At 36.5% G+C, this 20,775-nt stretch overlaps 1 protein-coding gene across 1 annotated transcript in view; it reads left to right on the top strand.

Annotated features, from left to right (window-relative positions):
• The first annotated feature begins 9,368 nt into the window (after positions 1 to 9,368).
• myo3a (myosin IIIA) overlaps positions 9,369 to 20,775 on the top strand; it is a 160,527-nt gene continuing 149,120 nt past the window's right edge. Inside the window, exons 1-2 of the mRNA XM_049480248.1 lie at positions 9,369 to 9,484; positions 14,395 to 14,578. Coding sequence (XP_049336205.1) covers positions 9,483 to 9,484; positions 14,395 to 14,578 — 186 coding nt within the window. The 5' untranslated portion in view covers positions 9,369 to 9,482. The remainder of the gene's footprint in view (positions 9,485 to 14,394; positions 14,579 to 20,775) is intronic.

The raw sequence follows: 20,775 nt of genomic DNA, 5'->3' as shown, positions 1-20,775 counted from the left end.
TTTTGACAATAAGACACAGAATTGTGGGTAGAAAAGCCATAAACTCTGTTACAACTTTACCTGAAACCGAACTCCGTCCCTGAACCTCACAGGAACTCCCCCGTACCTCCTGACCGCACTGTAAACTGAACCCGTTCCAGACGTTCACCTCCCCGTGTCGGTGAACTGAGCGGTCCCGTGCAGGCGTCCACTTTTTAATCAGCCGTTATCAGTGTCTGTTTCTGTCCCCTTTTTCCACGGGTCGCCTCAGCCAAGTGGCTACATCGTCCCTGTTTACAGTGAGCGCTGGACGTGGGCCTCTGTGCCATATTACTGAATATTGTGTTACTTTATGTTTATGAATAATGCATAAAGGCAGGTGATCCGCCGGCGGACAGGAAGCCCCAGAGTCATCTTCCTCTGTCCCTGGAGATCTGCTCCATTCATACAGCAGCATGTAGACGAAGACACGCTCTGTACTCAGTGATGATGTTTTTGTCCTGCTGATCACTGTCCGGACTTTTCTGAGTGATCTTATCTGTGAACTTGAAGCTGAGAGGGGGCGGAGCTTCTGAACAGGTACTTTACCTTTTACTGGTGTGGAGGAATCTTTGAGTGTGAGGTTCCTGCAGAAACTGTGAGAGTGAAGCAAGGTGGTTGCTAAGGTGTTGTCATGGCACAGCTGTTAGTCGTTAAGGTGTGCCTTGGTTATTGCTACATTGTTGGTAGGCAGTTTTTATGGAAATTAGTTAGTTGCTAAGCAGTTACTTATTATTATGTATTTCTAGGCTGTTGCTATGGCCTTGATAGGTGGTTGATAAGGGTTTTCTGTGGTACAGATATTGGTTTCTAAGATGTTGCTGCAGTGTTTGTTATAATTATAAAGTTTGTTACATGATTTCTTGGGTGCTTGGTAAGGTGTTGCCACAGAATATGAGTTTGTTGCTAAGGTATTGCTAAATGGTTGCTATAGTGCTACTAAGATGTTGGTTGTTTGATAGTGTTGCTATCTTTAGGCATAGAGTAATCCAAAAGCAGTGTGTAAGACTGGTGGAGGAGAACATACCAAAATGCATGAAAACTGATTAAAAAACAAGTTAAAAACTTTATGAATATGAACTTGTTTTCTTTGCATTATTTGAGATCTGAAAGCTCTGCATCTTTTTTGTTATTTCAGTCATTTCTCATATTTTGCAAAAAAAAATGCTTTAAATGACAATATTTTTATTTGGAATTTGGGAGAAATGTTGTCTGTAGTTTATAGAATAAAACAACGATGTTCATTTTACTCAAACATAAACCTATAAATAGCAAAATCAGAGAAACTGATTCAGAAGCTGAAGTGGTCTTTTATTTTTTCCTGTATATATATAGCTGTATATATAATATTAGACTTATCCAAAAGCTCTACAGAAACCAATTATTCTAGATTAGGACAGACTTGTAGAAGTTGAAACAGTGTTGGTACTTCAAAGATCAACAAGATGTGGAATAATAAAATAAATAAGATAATAGTACATTCATTAGTGATCCTGAAGGAGATCAGGGTCAGATGCGGGAGCTGAATGGAGTTATTTGGTTTAAACAAATGCAGACAGGTGCAGTGTTGGATGCTGGGTGTGGTTAATAGTGCTGCTGCTGCTGCTGCTTCTTGGGTTGGGATGCACTTGTTCTATAGATTCTAGAGCTTTCAGCTCAGGAAAAACATAAGAGATCACTTCAGTTTCTGAATCAGTTTCTCTGATTTTGCTACTTATAGGTTTATGTTTGAGTAAAATGAACATTGTTGTTTTATTCTATAAACTACAGACAACATTTCTCCCAAATTCCAAATACAAATATTGGCATTTAAAGCATTTATTTGCAGAAAATGAGAAATGGTTGAAATAACAAAAAAAGATGCAGAGCTTTCAGACCTCAAATAATGCAAAGAAAACAAGTTCATATTCATAAAGGTTTAAGAGTTCAGAAATCAATATTTGGTGGAATAACCCTGTTTTTTAATCACAGTTTTCATGCATCTTGGCATCATGTTCTCCTCCACCAGTCTTACACACTGCTTTTGGATAACTTTATGCTGCTTTACTCCTGGTGCAAAAATTCAAGCAGTTCAGTTTGGTGATTTGATGGCTTGTGATCATCCATCTTCCTCTTGATTATATTCCAGAGCTTTTCAATTTGGCAAAATCAAAGAAAATCATCATTTTTAAGTGGTCACTCACATCACTGTGCTGTCCACTGTGGGTGGTAATGCCTTCTTTGCATTGGTGGTACTGAATGTGGGCAATTGGGGTCAGATGCGGGAGCTGGATGGAGTTATTTGGTTTAAACAAATGTAAACAAGTGCAGAGCTGGAGGCTGGGTGTGGTCAATAGTGCTGCTGCTGCTGCTGGTGCTGGTCTGGTTTGGATTATCTTGTTGTGTAGGTTTATGGATGTAGATCAGGCCAGGTGTCTCCATCACTGTGTGGATTCTTCACTTCACTCATTGGATGATCAGACTGTCCAGCACAGGTCAGTAACTGACTGGTCTGAACTTTTACTCTGATGTATTCAGCTGTTAGAGTAGACTGTAGTAATGAGCTGTGGTTTGTAGAGATGTTGGTGCTTTAATATTAGAGATTAAGGTGAATTTTGGCAGTCATCAGTAGTCTGCATCAAAGACGTAGGAGTGGGTTTTTCAATGTTTTGTATTGTAGATTAATACTAAAGTCATCCATACTAGAAAAAACATTTATTGTTTAAAATAAATAAATAAAATGTTTTATATTTTATTTTATTCTTCAAAGTAGCTCCTCCTGCTTTGATTAGACCACTTTACACATCTCTGCTGGATTTTCTCTGTCAGTTTTATGAGGTAGAGTCACCTGGAATTCAGGCTTTCAGTTAACAGCTGTGCTGAACTCATCAAGAGTTAATTACTTGAATTTCTTGTCTCTTAATAAAGTGTTTGAGAGCATCAGTTAAAGTAAAGTAGTGAAGAGGTAGAGTTACAGGTATACAGTGAATAGTGAATATTTTAGTAATATTCTAATCCAGATTATGAGAAGCAAGAACTACTTAACTAAGCAGTCAACGCAAAGACCATCAAAACTTTGATGATGAAACTGGCTCTCATCAGGACCGCCCCAGGAAAGAAAGAGCAAGAGCACCCCAGATAAGAGCACCTAAATGCTGATTTTACCAAGTAAAAAAAAAACCTCTGGAATATAATCAAGAGGAAGATGGATGATCACAAACCATCAAACCAAACTGAACTGCTTGAACTGCTTTTGCACCAAGAGTAAAGCAGCATAAAGTTATCCAAAAGCAGTGTGTAAGACTGGTGGAGGAGAACATGATGCCAAGATGCACGAAAACTGTGATTTAAAACCAGGGTTATTCCACCAAATATTGATTTAATATTTCTGAACTCTTAAAACTTTATGAAAATGAACTTGTTTTCTTTGCTCTGCATCTTTTTTGTTATTTAAGCCATTTCTCATTTTCTGCAAATAAATGCTCTAAATTACTATATTTTTATTTGGAATTTGGGAGAAATGTTGTCTGTAGTTTATAGAATAAAACAACAATGTTCATTTTTATTAAAACATAATCATATAAATAGCGAAATCAAATAAACTGTTTTTTAGAACCTGAAGTGGTCTCTTCTTTTTTTCCAGAGCTGTATATTTGATCTAGTTATTGTATATAATGTTGGTTTACTGAATGAATAATTGTGAATTTAAAGTCTGTAGTAGGTTGTTTAGGCTAGCGTACCCCCTATAAAAACGCTCGTGGTCTTAAGTGGATTTTCCGTTTCGGTTTACACTGGTAGCCTCAGCAGCGTATGTGAACACGGCTCCCCAGAAAAGTGAGATATTGAGTTGCTCATTAGCGGTGTTGTTATTCCCGAAGCCGGTTTTGTCTGTATCCTGAAGCCCATTAGGGAAGATGTCTCCCTGTATCCTCTGCCTGGCTCCGCTTTGCATGCTAAGGTTAAACTGAAACTTCAACCCGCGCTGCCGCCGTGATTAGCTGAGCTCAGGTCTCCTTTCTCTCGCTGCCCGTCGCGGATCCTGTTTCCTCCGGCTCCTCGAGTTCCCTGCACTTTTGTTCTCTAAAAAGGGGAAATAAGGAGACAGGTTCTTCTGGAGTGCAAAACTGAGAGGTTTGGCTTTGAGTGCTTCAGAGCTTTCAGAGCTTTCTGGGGCTTTTGTTTTGTTTGCTTTTGCCTTTGTTAAGATGCTTTCTGGAGATCTAGTTTAAGTCTGGTGTCTGGAGCTAAACCAGCGAGAAATGGCTTCAGTCAGTAGCAGGTATGCTGGTGTGTGTGTGTGTGTTTTGGTGTTATGTGCATCATTAGTGCACATGCCTATGCCAGGTGATGTTGTGTGAAGTTTGGATTGGGTTTGATAAAATGTTCACACTTAAATGGGCTTAATAAGTTTGTATAAGTAACATTTTGTATCTTAAAATGGCTTTAAATTGACCTGTAATATGAAAAATAGTGTGTGTTTTTGCACGGCTTCACTGGAACTGGCATGTCACTAACTGCACTATGTAACTTTAATGAAGCGAACAGGATATTGATGTAACACTGATGTAACACTGATGTAACCCTGATGTAACCCGAGTCATACTAATGTGATTTTCCCGCCTCAGTTCACATGATTCTCTCACTTTTAGTGATGCGTATGCATCTTTCAGCTTGTCCAGAAATGCATGTGTAAAGCATGTCCTTATATATAAATGTATTAAGCTACTAAGCTATTAAGTTGCTGAATAAGTTCCATTGCTGACACAGATGTGCAAATGCTGTAGAGAAGTATTATTACCAATAGAATAAGGTGCTCTGGAGCAGATTGGAGCAGAACAAACATATACTGCTACTATTGGCATGGCATAGGCTAGAAGGGTATAATCAATATCTCAATCAATCAATCAATGTTTATTTTCACACTGGAATACACTGAGGGTGACCCTAATTTTAATAAAATCTAGAAATAATAAGGAATACAATAGTAAAAAATGTAAAATAATAAAAGGAATACTAATTTTAAATCAACATTTAATATATATATATATATATATATATATATATATATATATATATATATATATATATATATATATATATATATATATGAATATAATCTATATGTAAAATAGACAAATCCTTAAAAAGACCTTAAAAACAAATTGACACATAAAATGTAAAGAGTTTATAAAATATAAAATAAAGAAAAAGATAATAATAGTAAAAGTAAAATGTAAAATGATAAGAAATTATTGGTGATAATACACATAAGAATCAAAATATAAAACGTTAGAATAAAAAATAAAAAGTAATATTAATAAAATATAAATAAATAAAATTAATTAAAAAATAAATAATAAGAAAAATATTATAAATTATTACAAATTATTAAAAACAAAGCCCCACAGTATCCTGAATTGACCTAAGTTGTTGTTGCTGAATGCTGAATTAAAGGAGACATATTATATCTATTTTATACCTATTACTTTATAATATACTTTACTTTATAATAAAGTCAAAATAGGTCTATGGGCTATAGAAAACATTAAGTTCTCACAGCTCTATTCTTCCAAGTTTCAGTCTCTTTCAGAATGAGCCATTTAAGGGCTCTGTCACTTTTATGCAAATAAGCTGTTGCTGCCATAAAGCTTGACGTCTTATGCATGGTGCTCATACAACCTAAAGACTAAAGCAGACTAAAGTGACAGATTTTCAACTTGTCTCAAAATGAATTAAATAAATTAAAATGATTATTGTGAGGGGACAGTAATATTAGTTAGAGTGGTTTAGGTCTGGCAGACTAGATAATTGTATTATATTGTATTATAATACAATTATACAATTATATTATAACTGTATTATAATATCTAAGAGTAGAGAGAGAGAAAGAGAGAGGCGGCAGAAGAGAAAGAGAGAGAAACGCAAAGACAGGTGGTGTGAACGAAAGAGAGAGACAGGCAGACAGGCGGTGCAGGCCAGAGAGAGAGAGAGATAGAGAGAGAAACAGTACGAGCGCCTAACCCTGCGTTCACACTGGAAAGCGACAGGTGACCATTAGTTTACAATGGCAGCGCAGCGACAGTGTGTGGACAGTTTGAATCATCTGCGTTTCTGCGTGCGCTCTCTGATTGTGTGCTCCAGCCTGTGTACCGTGTATTCTACGTGAGTTTGCGTGAACCAAGCCGTGACCCCTGTGCTGTGATGATTCGTAAAGAATACACGTACCGTTACACTTGTGTTATGGATTAAGAATGGGATGTTACTCAAGTTCATATGCATGAAAGTGAATCAGATTTTTTTTGGCAGTATAGTTTGGCTAAATGCATTAATTTAAGAGCGTGTACACTATCCTTTGATTTTATTTTTCATGGACAGGGATAAAGCCTAGTTGCAGGTGTTAGCCATGTTACCCTCTATGGTACTCTTTGGTACTCTTTTTAAAATCTACATCAGGGGTGTCCAAACTACGGCCCGCGGGCCATTTGCGGCCCGTTTCCTTTTTTGGAGCGTCCCGCGAGGTATTTAAGAAGTAGAATGAAAGGTGGCCCGCTGTTCAGCAGGTTTTTATAATGTGAGATTCAAAGTTTGAAGGCTAGGTGTCAGAAACGGGTCAAAGAGTCTAAAAGCGGAGAGAGTGCGCATTTCTAGCGCAGAAAAACGGGCCAAAGAGTCTAAAAGTTGCCGTAATTAAGGAGTTTAATATTAAGAGACATCATGAAATTAAACATCAATTTGAAAAATCTTAGTTTACACAACACTGTCAAAGATAAAGATAGTAAGTCAAGTAAAATGGTGTGTAAATGTAGTAATCAGGAAAAAAGTATTATTTAAAGTGGTATATTTCATTATTTGTTTTATTACAGAGTCTGTGGCCCGTGACTTCAAATATGCTTCTCCTTCTGGCCCCCAACAAAAAAAGTTTGGACACCCCTGATCTACATGATTTAAAGCCAAACAGAGTTACGCAAGTTCTGTAAATAATGCAGAACGCATTGACACAGTCCTGCACCTGATAATTGGGGTTACACATGGAGCCCAGCCTATTATCTTCATCCATATTGAATTAGTTTTTCCCCAATTTACAGTTCCTGTCCTACATACACAGTATTATATCCAGTCATTACTAGCAGGCAGTAAATGTAATAACTTCCGGCAGCAGGACCCGGCCTGCAGGGTAGTTTCCCACAGTGTTTTGTCATGTATAGAGGCTCCATTTATTATTGAAGACGTGTGCAGTTGACTCAGGTCCTTTACATTAGGCCGACATGCACTCCATTACCTAATGTGTGGCCCGGCAGTACGGGGGGCTAATTGTGTGGCGTAAGTGATCACTGATAATGCCCTGAATAATGGTCCAATAATGCACTCTCTGATTAGACTTTGACACCTTCTTATCTTGTTTAGCTGATTTATTCATGTTTTACTGCATAATAAAGCTGGACGCTTCGTAATTAGGGGACTGTGGCTGCTGGTGGGTTCATTTACAGTGTGAAAACATCCTTGCCTTAGTTTTTTTTAACTTTCATTTGGCAAACATTACTTCAGAAAACATGCCTACATACAGTATTGTGGAGGTGTTTAAGAAACATGTTGGAATTTCAGTAAAGAAAAAGTTTCTTATCTGTGCAGAAAGTGTTTATTAGCTCAGTAAAACACATTACAGCATTACAATTTTTTTTCACAAAAAGTAGAGCTTTTACAGCCATGTTTTCTTTCCTTTAAGCAGCACTAGGTAGGATTTCCTTGATTTTTGGATCTTTTTGAAGAAGTAAAATTACAGCTTGAAACTCACTGCAGCGCTGCATTGAGGTGTAATAGGAGGAATAGCGGTGCTCTCGTGTCTGTGCCGGAGCTCCTCTGAGCTCAAACCAGACTCTGTAAGTTTTCCTACCAATGCTCGTGAGAACTGCGACCTGCTTTCCGACCTTTCCCAGTTATTTCTAGTTCTCATCATCATATCAACACCTGGTTTGGTAAATTACTGGTAAATGTGGTAAATCAGGTGAGCTGCTGACGGAACTGAACATAATATACACATGCTGGCTGAGGAGCATCCAGGAGGAATCTGGAATCTCTACATGTATTTCTACTGTCATTTTAAAAACAAATAGATGCCAAAGTAGTTATTCTATGGCATCGCTTGAAAAATAATAGGAATAAATATTTATTTTTAAGATTGTGGGTTAGGAAAGGTCTTGGGCCCATTTTGGAACCATATACAGTATTTAGTGGGGTTATTCAGCTTTGGTGGAGAACAGAAGCCTTATCTTAAACCATGTCCAGAAGTTACACCAACAAAAAAATTAAGAGAGCACCTCAGTTTCTGCTATTTATAGATTTATGTTTGAGTAAAATGAACATTGTTGTTTTATTCTATAAACTACAGACAACATTTCTCCCAAATTCCAAATATAAACAGTATCATTTAGAGCATTTATTTTCAGAAAATGAGAAATTACTTAAATAATAAAAAGATGCAGAGCTTTCAGTACCTTTTCAGGTAAAAATAATCGACAGCTTTTTTAATCAATTTATTCAATTTTATACTCAAGCATCACAAATTTAATTTGAATATTTTTTGCATTTTAGAGATTCAGATTGTGATATTATGCTTTTTTGAGTTTTTTGGGGTAGCTTTTTGTCTTTTTTATTTATTTAATGTATTTATGTTTTTTATGTTTATGGTTTGTCTATTTTAGCTTTAAACTCTTTATACAGCTCTGAAAAAAATAGGTAAATTTGCTATTTATAGGGATGTGTTTGAGTAAAATAAACATTGTTGTTTAATTCTATAAACTACAGACCGCATCATTTAGAGCATTTATTTGCAGAAAATGAGAAATGGCTGAAATAACAAAAAAGATGAAGAACTTTAGACCTCAAATAATGCAAAGAAAACAAGTTTATATTCATAAAGTTTTAAAAATCAATCAGAAATCAATATTTGGTGGAATAACCCTGGGTTTTAATTACAGTTTTCATGCATCTTGGCATCATGTTCTCCTCCACCAGTCTTACACACTGCTTTTGGATAACTTTATGCTGCTTTACTCCTGGTGCAAAAAATCAAGCAGTTCAGTTTGGTTTGATGGTTTGTGTTCATCCATCTTCCTCTTGATTATATTCCAGAGGTTCTCAATTTCAAAATAACATGAATAAATATTTATTTTTAACAGATCTTGGGGCCCCTCTGGTGTTGTATATTTAGTGGGGTTAACCAGCTTTGGTGGGCGTATGAATGGGAGTCTAAATGGGGAAAGACTCATGGCGCAACCCCGGCTAATTCCTCCTAATCCTGCCATATCTCCTACTACTTAGCACCGCGTACAGTAGTCCGGTGCGTGCAGGGTTGTGTTGCTACTGAGATTAGCATAAGCGCTAGTTAGCGAGCGCCACAGCTCCTGCCTGTTTGCAGGCCTTGGCTCCACACAGTGCAGTTATGGACTAAAGTGCCTCCAAGAGTTCGGCTGACGTTTGAGAAAACAATGTAAGTTGACTTTAAAATCAGCTTGTGTTTGAGTGGTTTGGTGAATAGAGCTGGAAATAAGTCGTTTTTTCTGGATGTGTCTGTGGTCATGAGGTACAGTAGCTGGACAGAGAGCATAGTCTGGTTGTTTGGTCCAAAACTGTAGCCTGTAAGATGGTTATGTAATAGAATAACAGTAGTTTTATACAAATTATAACTGAAATATTGCATGACGGATTGTTTTTGGCTGTGATTTGTGTGGTTTTGTAATAAGCAATGAGTAATAAGTACGTCAGTATGTTCTCAGACTTTATATAATAAAAAACGGGCCTTGTATAATATGAGAAATATTATACAATATTAGAAGTTAGATATCTACTGTGTCTATGTCTGGCTGTTTATGTTGTAACATGTGATCTAAGATCTGCAGGTTTTGATCTGTAAATCCCATTCCATCGTAAATTACAGATGAGTAGAAAAACTATTGCTGTTACTGTTGTTCTGCTTCGTAAAACTCAAGAAAAATGCTTAAATCTCAATTTTTTTCCCATTTCTCCATTAAATCTCCATTCTTTACATCATTTCAAAGTTGATTGATGAACTAATAGAAATGCTAAACTGCTACCACACAATAGTAATATCCAATGCATCAATAATTATTGTTCATATTTTTGTTACTCGTTTACTTTGTTACTTGTATTTAATTCAGCAAAATTAAGCAATTTTACATTAAAATGCTTTACACATGCTTGCTTCACCTAAATTGCAAGCAATATAAACAGCTTACATGGTTAATATTTGCCCTTTACCTTTCTTATGTTACATTTCTTTTAAAAAGTGCTACTCTTTTTTTTATTAGTTTTTTAATAAAATGTAAAAGAAAATGAATTAAACTCAAGATATGAGTAGAACATTTTTTAGTTTCAAATTTACAAATGAAGCAAAGTTTATTAGCGCTTGTGTACAGTGTGTGTTTATGGAAAATGTGTTTTGATATATGTTTTTCACAAAAAATGAGCCAATGCCAATGAGTTTGAGTTAGAAAAAATATTTTTTTTGTATCATTTGATGAAAAATGAAAACGGGTCCCACAGACCCGAACACCACACAAGGGTTAAGTATCCATAAACACAGGGTGGATTGGAACAGGTAGAAACATGTAACTCAAGTCTTTTATAGGTGTTTTTAAAAAGTATTTACATATTTCTTCCAAACTTTTGACAGGCAGACAATTTGCCATACAAACATGCATCTTGATTGTTTGTAGTTGTTCTTTATCTAATCATCTTACTAGAAAAATCTCATAAAAAGTACCTGTTTTTTTCTGGATTGAATACTGTAGATCAATGGTGGTCTTTGACTTTTACACAGTGCAGTATTTACTCTACTGTGTTGTGTATTGTGTTCATTATTGGGTCTAAAGCTCTAGTGAACCTAAATCCATAGTCTTCTCTCTGTAAGTAGGCTAATCTTTCTCTTGAGGGCAAACATTACTCTGTACTGTCTGAATTTAGCCCCAATGAATAACCTTCCAATAAACACTGAAAAAGATTTATCAATATTTTACTATTTTTGCTCTACATTGGAGGTTTTAATTTTAGAAACTGCTTATATACGTAATCAAAAGACATACAAAAAGATAAACCATGAATAGAAATAGCAATACATTTAGCAAGGTATAATAATACACGTATTAACTGTATAAGTGATTACAGTATTAGATAATATGATACGTTTTTTTTTTTTTTTTTTGAGAATATACAGCTCTGGAAATAATTGAGAGACCAACTTCAGTTTCTGAATCAGTTTCTCTGATTTAGCTATTTATAGGTTTATGGTTGAGTAAAATGAACATTGTTGTTTTATTCTATAAACTACAGACAACATTTCTCCCAAATTCCAAATAAAAATATTGTCATTTAGAGCATTTATTTGAAGAAAATGAGAAATGACTGAAAGAACAAAAAAAGAAGCAGAGCTTTCAGACCTCAAATAATGCAAAGAAAACAACAAGTTCATATTCATGAAGTTTAAAGAGTTCAGAAATCAATATTTGGTGGAATAACCCTGGTTTTTAATCACAGTTTTCATGGGTCTTGGCACAATCTCCTCGACCAGTCTTACACACTGCTTTTGGATAACTTTATGCTGCTTTACTCCTGGTGCAAAAATGTAAGCAGTTCAGTTTGGTTTGATGGCTTGTGATCATCCTTCTTCCTCTTGATTATATTCCAGAGGTTTTTAATTTGGTAAAATCCAACAAACTCATCATTTTTTTGTGGTCTCTTATTTTTTTCCAGAGCTTTTTAAGCGACAATAGTAAGTAACAAGGGGTTGCCATGTTTCCCTTCTAATTTTAGCAGGTCTGAAGGCTGGGGGAAGCACCTAAGTAAACAAATATTTCTGTAATTCTTTAAAATATATATATTTTTCAAAATCAATCAAAATCACTGCTGGATGTTAATCTGAAACTCTGAATACGGTTTATTCAGGTGAGTAAAGCGCTTCCGCTTATTTACAGAGCTTAACACTGTTAAATGCTGCCTGACAGCTCTACACTGAGGACCAAGCTCTGGTTCTTCGTTCCGGACTGTGTTTTACAGCCACATTGCACACCAGCCACTTTGGCTTGCATCAAACTGAAAGGTCTGGAAGGAATGGACTCTGACTGTTGTCAGGGTTTTAATCAGTCAGTGGCGCACCGTCAAAATAGAAACATGCCTGAAATTTACCTGAACACACCTCACTTCCAGACCTAATCCTAATCTCTGATGCTATTTTAAGGCTATTTTGGTGCAAAGCGTGAAAATAGACCGTAGACTGGGTATAAGATAGCAAAGAGCATCTCAACACGCCTTGTTCCGGGTGTACGATAGGGCCCTCAGATGTGTTCCCTGTGCAGAGAACTGCCCGTTCCATTGACCTTTCCCTGAAATTAGCAAACATGCTACGCTGGCTGTTCTGTGCTAGCTCTCAGAGGCCTGGGCAAATGTTACAGTAGCCCATCAGCGATCGCACACTCACTGACATACAGTCTGTAAATGCCACCTCAACTCTACTGCTTTCATTACGCTGTAAGTAGGCTAAAACTGTACGCAAAGAACAAAGAGCTGGAGAAAGTGTACAGCACCCGCGGCACTCTGGGAAATAAAGCTGTTTGTAAAGGGCCTCAGTAATTCAGTCAGATTATAGAGAGAGGCCTGCTAGAGTTCCCCATCACAACCAGCTCTCACTGCAGATTAAACCACAGGGGGCGAGGGAGTTTACCTCAGGCTATCTGAGAGACACTGCCCGTGATCATCATGTTGTAGGGAAGTCAATATGGGTAGAACATCATGTTACAGCGGGGCAAGTTTGGACACACCTTAAATTCAGTGTTTTTTTTATTTATTTATTATTTTAAAATGTCCTGCATTGTAGATTAATACTAAAGTTGCCCAAACTATAACAAAAAAACGTGGAATTATTTTCTTCAAAGTAGCACCGCTTAACTAAGCCCTATCCGAACAGGATCTGTGAAAAATATGATAAAACTCCTCCATCCGGACTGCAATTGAAAAAACAGGAGGTCACATGACCTTGCGTTCAGTAGCTCCTCCATTTCCACTCACTGTTGTGTTTAGGCGGATCTCTGTGGAAACGCGCTCCCAAAGTGTAATTATGGTGTGTAGCAGTGGACAAATAGCAATTTTATTAAACGTGAGCAGACGAAACTCAGAGATGTGCATCTGGACAGGAATAAAATTACCGGAGGACCACGAAAAACGAGTTCAGCGAAAAACAGTAGATAATTCAACCTGTAATTTTCTCTCAGAGGACATCTGAGAAAAACACATACATGGTTGTTCCGAACAGGAATAAAATCACAGGGGACCCCAATAAAAGAGAAAATTAATCCAGGACCCTGAATTTTCTCAGTCAGCTTTATGAGGTAGAGTCAGCTGGAATTCAGGTTTTCAGTTAACAGCTGTGCTGAACTCATCAAGAGTTAATTACTTGAATTTCTTGTCTCTTAATTTAAGTGTTTGAGAGCATCAGTTAAGGTAAAGTAGCGAAGAGGTAGAGTTACAGGTATACAGTGAATAGTGAATATTTGAGTAATGTTATAATCTATGAAATGAAGATCAGTCAATTTAAAACCTTTTAAAAACTTAAAGAAGTATCTTCCAATGCAGTCACCAAAAAGACTATTAAAAACTTTATGATGATGGAACTGGCACTCATCAGGATCGCCCCAGAAAAGGAAGAGCAAGAGTTTCCTTTGTTGTACAGGATAAGTTCATCAGAATTACCAACCTTAGAACCAATAAAAGTTATTTTGTTTTTTTTAAGTTACTTTTAAGTTTCTACATGATTCATTATGTGTTCCAGAAATTTTATTCAGCAGTTAAAATTTTCGGAACCACTTTAAAATAAGACCACCTTTATAAAGGGTTTATAAATGGTTTACAATTAGTTTATTAATGGTTACTTATTAGGTTGTAAAGGCCTTAAAATCATTAATAATCAGTTATAACACATACGTAGAAAGGGCAACAATGACCTGTTGTTTGCCAAATAGTGAACCCACAGCCATCTATATTGTTGCCCTTTCTACGTATGTGTTATAACTGATTATTAATGATTTTTAAGGTATTTACAACCTAATTAGTAACCATTAATAAACTAACTGTAAACCATTTATAAACCCTTTATAAAGGTAGTCTTATTTTAAAGTGGTACCAAATTTTAACTAGTCCTCTTATCTACATATGAGACCAGTTCAGTGCATTTAAAACTAGGAACAGATATGTCACATATCTCATTTCCAGACCTAATAACCCGTTGGTTACTGAAAGAAGAGCTCTGTCAGGTCCATGGTGTTTGTAACAGAGCTTGTTACGGTGAGTAATCTGACAGAAAGTGAATGACGGCTCCTCTTTGATCTTCAGGAGATCCCTCAGGAAGATGTTTCCACAATCAGGGAAATCCATCGTCTTCGACAGCTTCCCGGATCCGTCCGACACCTGGGAGATCATCGAGACCATTGGTAAAGGAACTTACGGGAAAGTCTACAAAGTGCTGAATAAGGCCAATGGCAGCAAAGCGGCCGTCAAAATCCTGGATCCCATTCATGTGAGTAATATGTTGTGTTTATTAAAAAACGAGATGCTGACAGTGATGTATGTTTCTGATATGGGTAACATTCCTTCAACCCTGCTGCAGCAGTACTTTCTAATGAAGACTGTGAGACGTATAAATAAAAGGACAAGATAAATGAAATAAATAAAAGTTAAAAGGAAAACTCAACTGTTTTAGTTGAGTTGTTCTTTTAGCTTTTATTTGTTTTGTCTATTTATTCAGATCATTTTCAGTTTTACCTTTTAGCCTTTTTTCTTTTCTTTTTTCTTTAATTTACCCCTTTATTTTATTTATTTTATCCTTTTATTTATTTTTTTTTATTTTTTTATTAATCTCTTTTGCTTTGCATTTTAGCCTGTCCACTGATCCTTTTATTCTGAATTATTTTATTTCTTCTTAATCTTATATTGTTTGCTAGCTTTTTGAATGCTTTTACCATTTCATTTTGATTGTTTTATTTTGAAGTTTCTTATTTTAGCTCACCTAATTAAAAACTTGTTTTTAATTTTAATTTAATTTTATATCCCAGTTGGCTTCTCATGATAGGTGCGCCTTGTCCCCCGCAACACTTTTGTAAGATATTTATTAATCTTTAGGTCTTAAAATTGTAAGCCTAATTTTTATTTACTGCTGCTTAGGTTTTAAACATAAATATATAAAAGAATAAAATGAGTAAATTAAGCAGATCATCTGCTGCTGGTGGACAATTCTCAGCACTAGTGTTAAAACTGTTTACATTTTAGTTGTGAAAGTTTCTATGGTCCGGATCATTTGATGAGTTTGTTCATTTGAAAAGTTTGATTCTGTTTGGTTTGGTTTCACACAGGCATAAACCTAAATGCACCAAAATGAGCACCAATAAACCATTTTAGCACATCGTCACTGATTGGACAAAGCTGTCTGGTGAAAGGAGCAAGATTCTGTGTTCCAGTGTGTATATCTGTGCAGTGTGAAGCTGCTTTAACACAGAATGCTGAAATTTGCTGCTGCGCTTTTAAACACTGTGGTTTTTAATGGGACATGCAGCGCAGATGTACACATAGTAAACGGAGGTGCACGGACGTGAGTAGTGAATGCAGCACATGCAGCATTCAGTGTAAAACTGCTTAGCATGGAGCAGCAGAGACAGCGTTTGTTCATAGCTGTGATAATTAGCATTATCTGGCTAAAATATCAGATTAAACTGCGCTTTATCAGCAGTTTAGCTCAAATAAAAGGAGTGTATTTGATAGCTGGGTCGGATCAAGACTGGATCACGTTTTTACCACAAGTGAACTCCTCCAGAGTTCAATTGGGACCGACGCCAACTCTTCTAGCAGGTCTCGGTCCAGTTGTTTTAAATGTGATTAATGTTTTCACACCTGCTCAATTGAAACTGCACTAAGGACGTTTTCACACCAGCACTATTTGGTCCGTTTGTAACTTTAGTTTGGTTCGACTGAGCAGGTGATCATTGTGATGAGAAAGTGATCCGGTCTCGATCCGACCCAACTATTAAATAAAGTCCATTTATTTGAGCTAAACTGCTGATAAGGCGCCATTTAAACTGATATATTAGCCAGATAACGCTGATTAACACAGCTATGAATAAACGCTGTGTCCATGCACACACAGTCTGTGCTGCGTTCACTGCTCACAGCTGCGTGACTCGGTTCACTCTGTGTACATCTGTGCTGCACGTCCAAACACTGTGTTTAAAAGCGCAGCGTTTCAGCGTTCAGTGTTAAAGCACAGATATTCGTGCTGGAACACAGAATCTTCTCACTATTTTTACTTTTTATGTATATTTATATCTACTCCCATGCCAGACAGCTCTGACCAATCACAGGACACAGCCTGTTCACGTGGTTTATTGGTGCACACTTTGGTGCGTTAAGGTTTGTGCCTGTGTGAAACCAAACCAAACAGAGGGAGAAACATTTCAACTAAACAACTCATTCACTGATTCAGACCAGAGAAACTTTCACAACTACAGGTGTTATAACGCCCTAAAAAAGAGTACAAATGAACCAGATATCAAAATACTCCAGCTCCTGTTACCCACCCTGTAGCATCTCTATGCCAAAGGCTCTGACTACAAGAGGAGGCAACACAGCACCATCTCTTCACCAAGTAGCTTCTTCAGTTTCTGCTTGTAGACCAGTGTCTCTGATGTTTAACGACTAGAGCAGCAAAACCAAACCTGTAGAGTAGCTTCATTTCTCCACTTAAAGTTTCCAGGGTCCCGTTACACACTGAATACAGATTCAGCACATCAGGGTCAGGCTCTCATATATCCCCAGCTCCTCTATGTCCTAAATTTCTCCGGGGAGCCGCACAGGTATGACCGTCAGTTTACATTAGTGTGTTCCTGTGTTCCTCAGCCTCAGCCTGTGCGGTGTGTGTGTGTTTGTGTTTATGCCCTGCAGTGTGTGTGTGTGTTTGTGTGTCCGCTCTGGCCCTGCTGCTGAATACAGGATGCTTTCCTACAGCCATCATATACACTTACCCAGCACTGTCATTTATACGATCAGGACGGGAACACCTGTATCTGAGAGACATGCTGTAGGCCTTCTCTTGTTCCTGCACCTGCACTGCTCCTCTCTCAACCTCTCACTTTCTGTCATACACTGAAATAAATGTGGAGCAGGATTAACCTAAAAAAAACGTAGGAAAGTTTTTCCACGTACACTCTAAGAAATATAAGGGTACAAAGCTTGTCGCTGGGGCTGTACCTTATATTGAGGTACAAAAAAGTACCTTTCAGTGAAAGTCCTTTTTTGTACCCATGGTTTTTGTGCCAGTAAAGATTATAAAGATTATAAACATTATCATCAACTTAATATGGCTCAAAAACTGATGATCCAAAATTGTCTGGCTTTCCAATAAAAAATGTGCAATTTAAATATATATAGTTTATCAGTACAGTGATCCAGAATACTGAATGTACCTTTTGGCTGGTTAAATGGTACAAATTTGTACTTATTGCTGTTAGAAATGACTTTGTACTTCAGAGGGAACAAATCTGACCCTGTAAAGACCAATATTGTACCTTTGAGGGTACAATTATGAAGAGTGAACCTTTGAGTACAAAAAAGTACTCATATCGTACCTCTGTTTAAAAACAGTGTAAAAACAGCAAATAAAATTTAACACAGCGTATATTCAAGTAATATTTACTCTTTTTTCAAAAATGTTACTTTGCAACACCTTTACTAGATTTCTAGATTTTACTACAACATTTTACTGTATCGTAGTAGATTTTTGTCACGGATGACCCAGGCAGGGAGACGAGGAGGCGGACACAAGTGCAGGTAGGGTGAAAATAAATAATAATTTAATAAATAAATAACAAGAAAACAAGGAACAAGTAACATGAAACAAAGATACACAAATAAACAATAACCAAAACAAATAAGGGGTTAACGATAACAAAACAGGGAGACTAAAGAAACAAACGAGTAACTGAAACAAGACTAAAATAACTAAACAGAACAAGGATAACCAAATAATAAAAATAAACCAAATACTAACAAACAAGGAACTAAAACAAGACAGGATTAACTAAACTGGGCAAGGGAGAAAAGAAGCAAAATAAACAAGGAGCTAGAAGTAAAACGGGATAAACACTGAACTAGGAAACGGGATATGAAAACACAGAGAAACGCTGAGAGACAAAACGACATGGGAAGGTGCAAAGACCGACGGAGGACAAGGTGGCAGAGGAGGGCTATTTATAGTAACATAAAAACACACTATAATTAGAAACACCTGGGGAAGGGGTGGAGCTACAAATGAGAAACACATGGTGGAAATCTACTGACAAGAGACACAGAGGAGTACAGGTCACGTGAGGAAAACACACAGAGACATGAGACAGGGCTAAGACATGACAATTTTACTACAACATTTTACTGTATCTTAGTAGATTTTACTACAACAATGTAGCGCCACATGCTCCCATGGTTTTTATTATTCATTTAATAGTAGTAGAAGTAATTTTGAAATTATTTAGTAATGTTTACCTGCCAAATATTTTATTTATTGTAGTATTAAATTTGTTAATACATTTTAATACATTTGTATTTGTACATTTCTTAATACATTTGTAAATCCTTGTAAAAACAGCAAGTAAATTTACCAGAGCATATATTCAAGTAATATTTACTCATAATTCACAGTTTATTTAACTACAAATGTTTGAGAAAATGTAACTTTGCAACACATTTACTCAATTAGATTTTACTCAGTGTATCTTAGTAGATTTTACTACAACATTGTAGCACCACATTCTCCCATGGCTTTTATTATTTAATTAATAGTAGTAGAAGTAATTTTGAAACTCTTTAGCAATGTTTACCCTGCCAAATATTTTATTTATTGTAGTATTAATTTCTGTAGGTACTTATACATGTCATATCATTTCTAAAAAAACACAGATTTGAAGTAACACACTTTACAACAAGTTTCTATAACAACTTAATAAAGTAATGCATCTTCGTTTATCAGTCAAAAAACAACATAGCACAATTCACAAATTAAAGGATCAAGGACAAAACAAGATAGATCTATCTGTATAAAAAACTTAATATTCATTATATATGTTTTTTTTTTGAGGTCATACCACATGATATCCAAATGTGGCAACTATTGTACTTACCAGCTGTGAAAAAGTTTTTTTTTTTTATCAAATTTGAGAGTTTGAGTGAGGATGCGTCCAGAAACTTTTGCTAGTCCTCCTCTCCTACTCCTCCTCTCCTACTCCTCCTCTCCTACTCATCCTCTCCTACTCCTCCTTTCCTTCTTCTCCTTGCCTACTCCAGATAAAGGTGGAGAAATCGAGGAGAGGAGAGAAGGAGGAGGAGGAATAGAGGGAAGGAGAGGAGGAGGAATGGAGGGAAGGAGCTGTAATTGGGAAATGGGACAGCTGATCCCTTTTGGATAGGATGTTGACTACTGATGAACTGAGCCAATCACAACCCTCACTTTCAGCACATGCTGGATACTGCCCAGCCAATCACAGCTTCTGGATAGAGCTCCACATACAAAAATAAAAATGAGAAATCAATAAACCCAATTCCAAATTCTAAAGATTCTAAAACTTTAACACGCATATCAAGCTTCAAAGTACAGCATGATTAGCCTGAACGTTCTGCACTCTAAAAAACAGAGGTACGATATGAGTACTTTTTTGTACTCGAAGGTACAATATTGGTCTTTACAGGGTCAGATTTGTTCCCTCTGAAGTACAAAGTCATTTCTAACAGCAATAAGTACAGATTTGTATCATTTAACCAGACAAAGGGTACATTCAGTATTCTGCATCACTGTAATGATAAACAGTATGTATTTAAATTGCACATTTTTTATTTGAAAGCCAGACAATTTTGGATCATCAAGTTTTTGAGCCATATTCAGTTGATGATTGTAAGGGCTCACCCAGAAAGGGAATCAAACTTAGGTTATTAGATCAAAACCACCTTACTGGGTGAGCTACCTAGTAAAGGCAGTTAATAGGACCCAAGGGCAGTGTAGACAAGACTGAGAGCAGATTAAGTTGGAAATAAAAAATAAACCAAAGTTTATTTGGTAGAGCAGTGGTTCCCAACCTTTTTCTTCAGGGACCCATATTTTTACCATTGTAAGCTTTGGTGACCCAACATAACCCCCCCCCCCCCCCAAATGTAAAAGATGTAAGTGTATAATTGGGTGGGGGGGGGGGGGGGGGGGTTAGAAATGACAAATAAAAACTGACATTTACTATAGATGAATAAAATAAACACGTAAAAAAGGAAAAATTGATACATAAAACATAAGGAATTTTTATCTTATGAAGAAAAAAATAATTAGATCAATAAAATAATACAACTATTTAAAATGAATAAAAAATAATTTATATAAAATAAAAACAAACAAAAAAAAAGAATAATATCAGTTTTAGTTTCAGTTTCAAATCAGTAAAACAGCTCACCAAAACCTCAACCTGTCCAAATATTGGACAATAATTGATTAACTTTACAGGCCCTCACTCATTTTCATTTATTTAACTAAACTGAGTTTTATATTCTTATATTATTATATTATTATATTCAGCCTCGCGCTGAATTCAGCTCCGCGCTGCCGGAGAGAGCGCCCGCGCGCGCCAGAGAGAGAGAGAGAGAGACAGAGAGAGCGCAGCGCAGCGCGGCGAATTTTGCTTACCCTAGACTATA

Source organism: Astyanax mexicanus, chromosome 6, assembly GCF_023375975.1.
Source record: "Astyanax mexicanus isolate ESR-SI-001 chromosome 6, AstMex3_surface, whole genome shotgun sequence".
Lineage (NCBI taxonomy): Eukaryota > Metazoa > Chordata > Actinopteri > Characiformes > Acestrorhamphidae > Astyanax > Astyanax mexicanus.
Note: the sequence above shows the minus strand (reverse complement) of the source record. Positions and strands in the feature narration are given on the sequence as shown.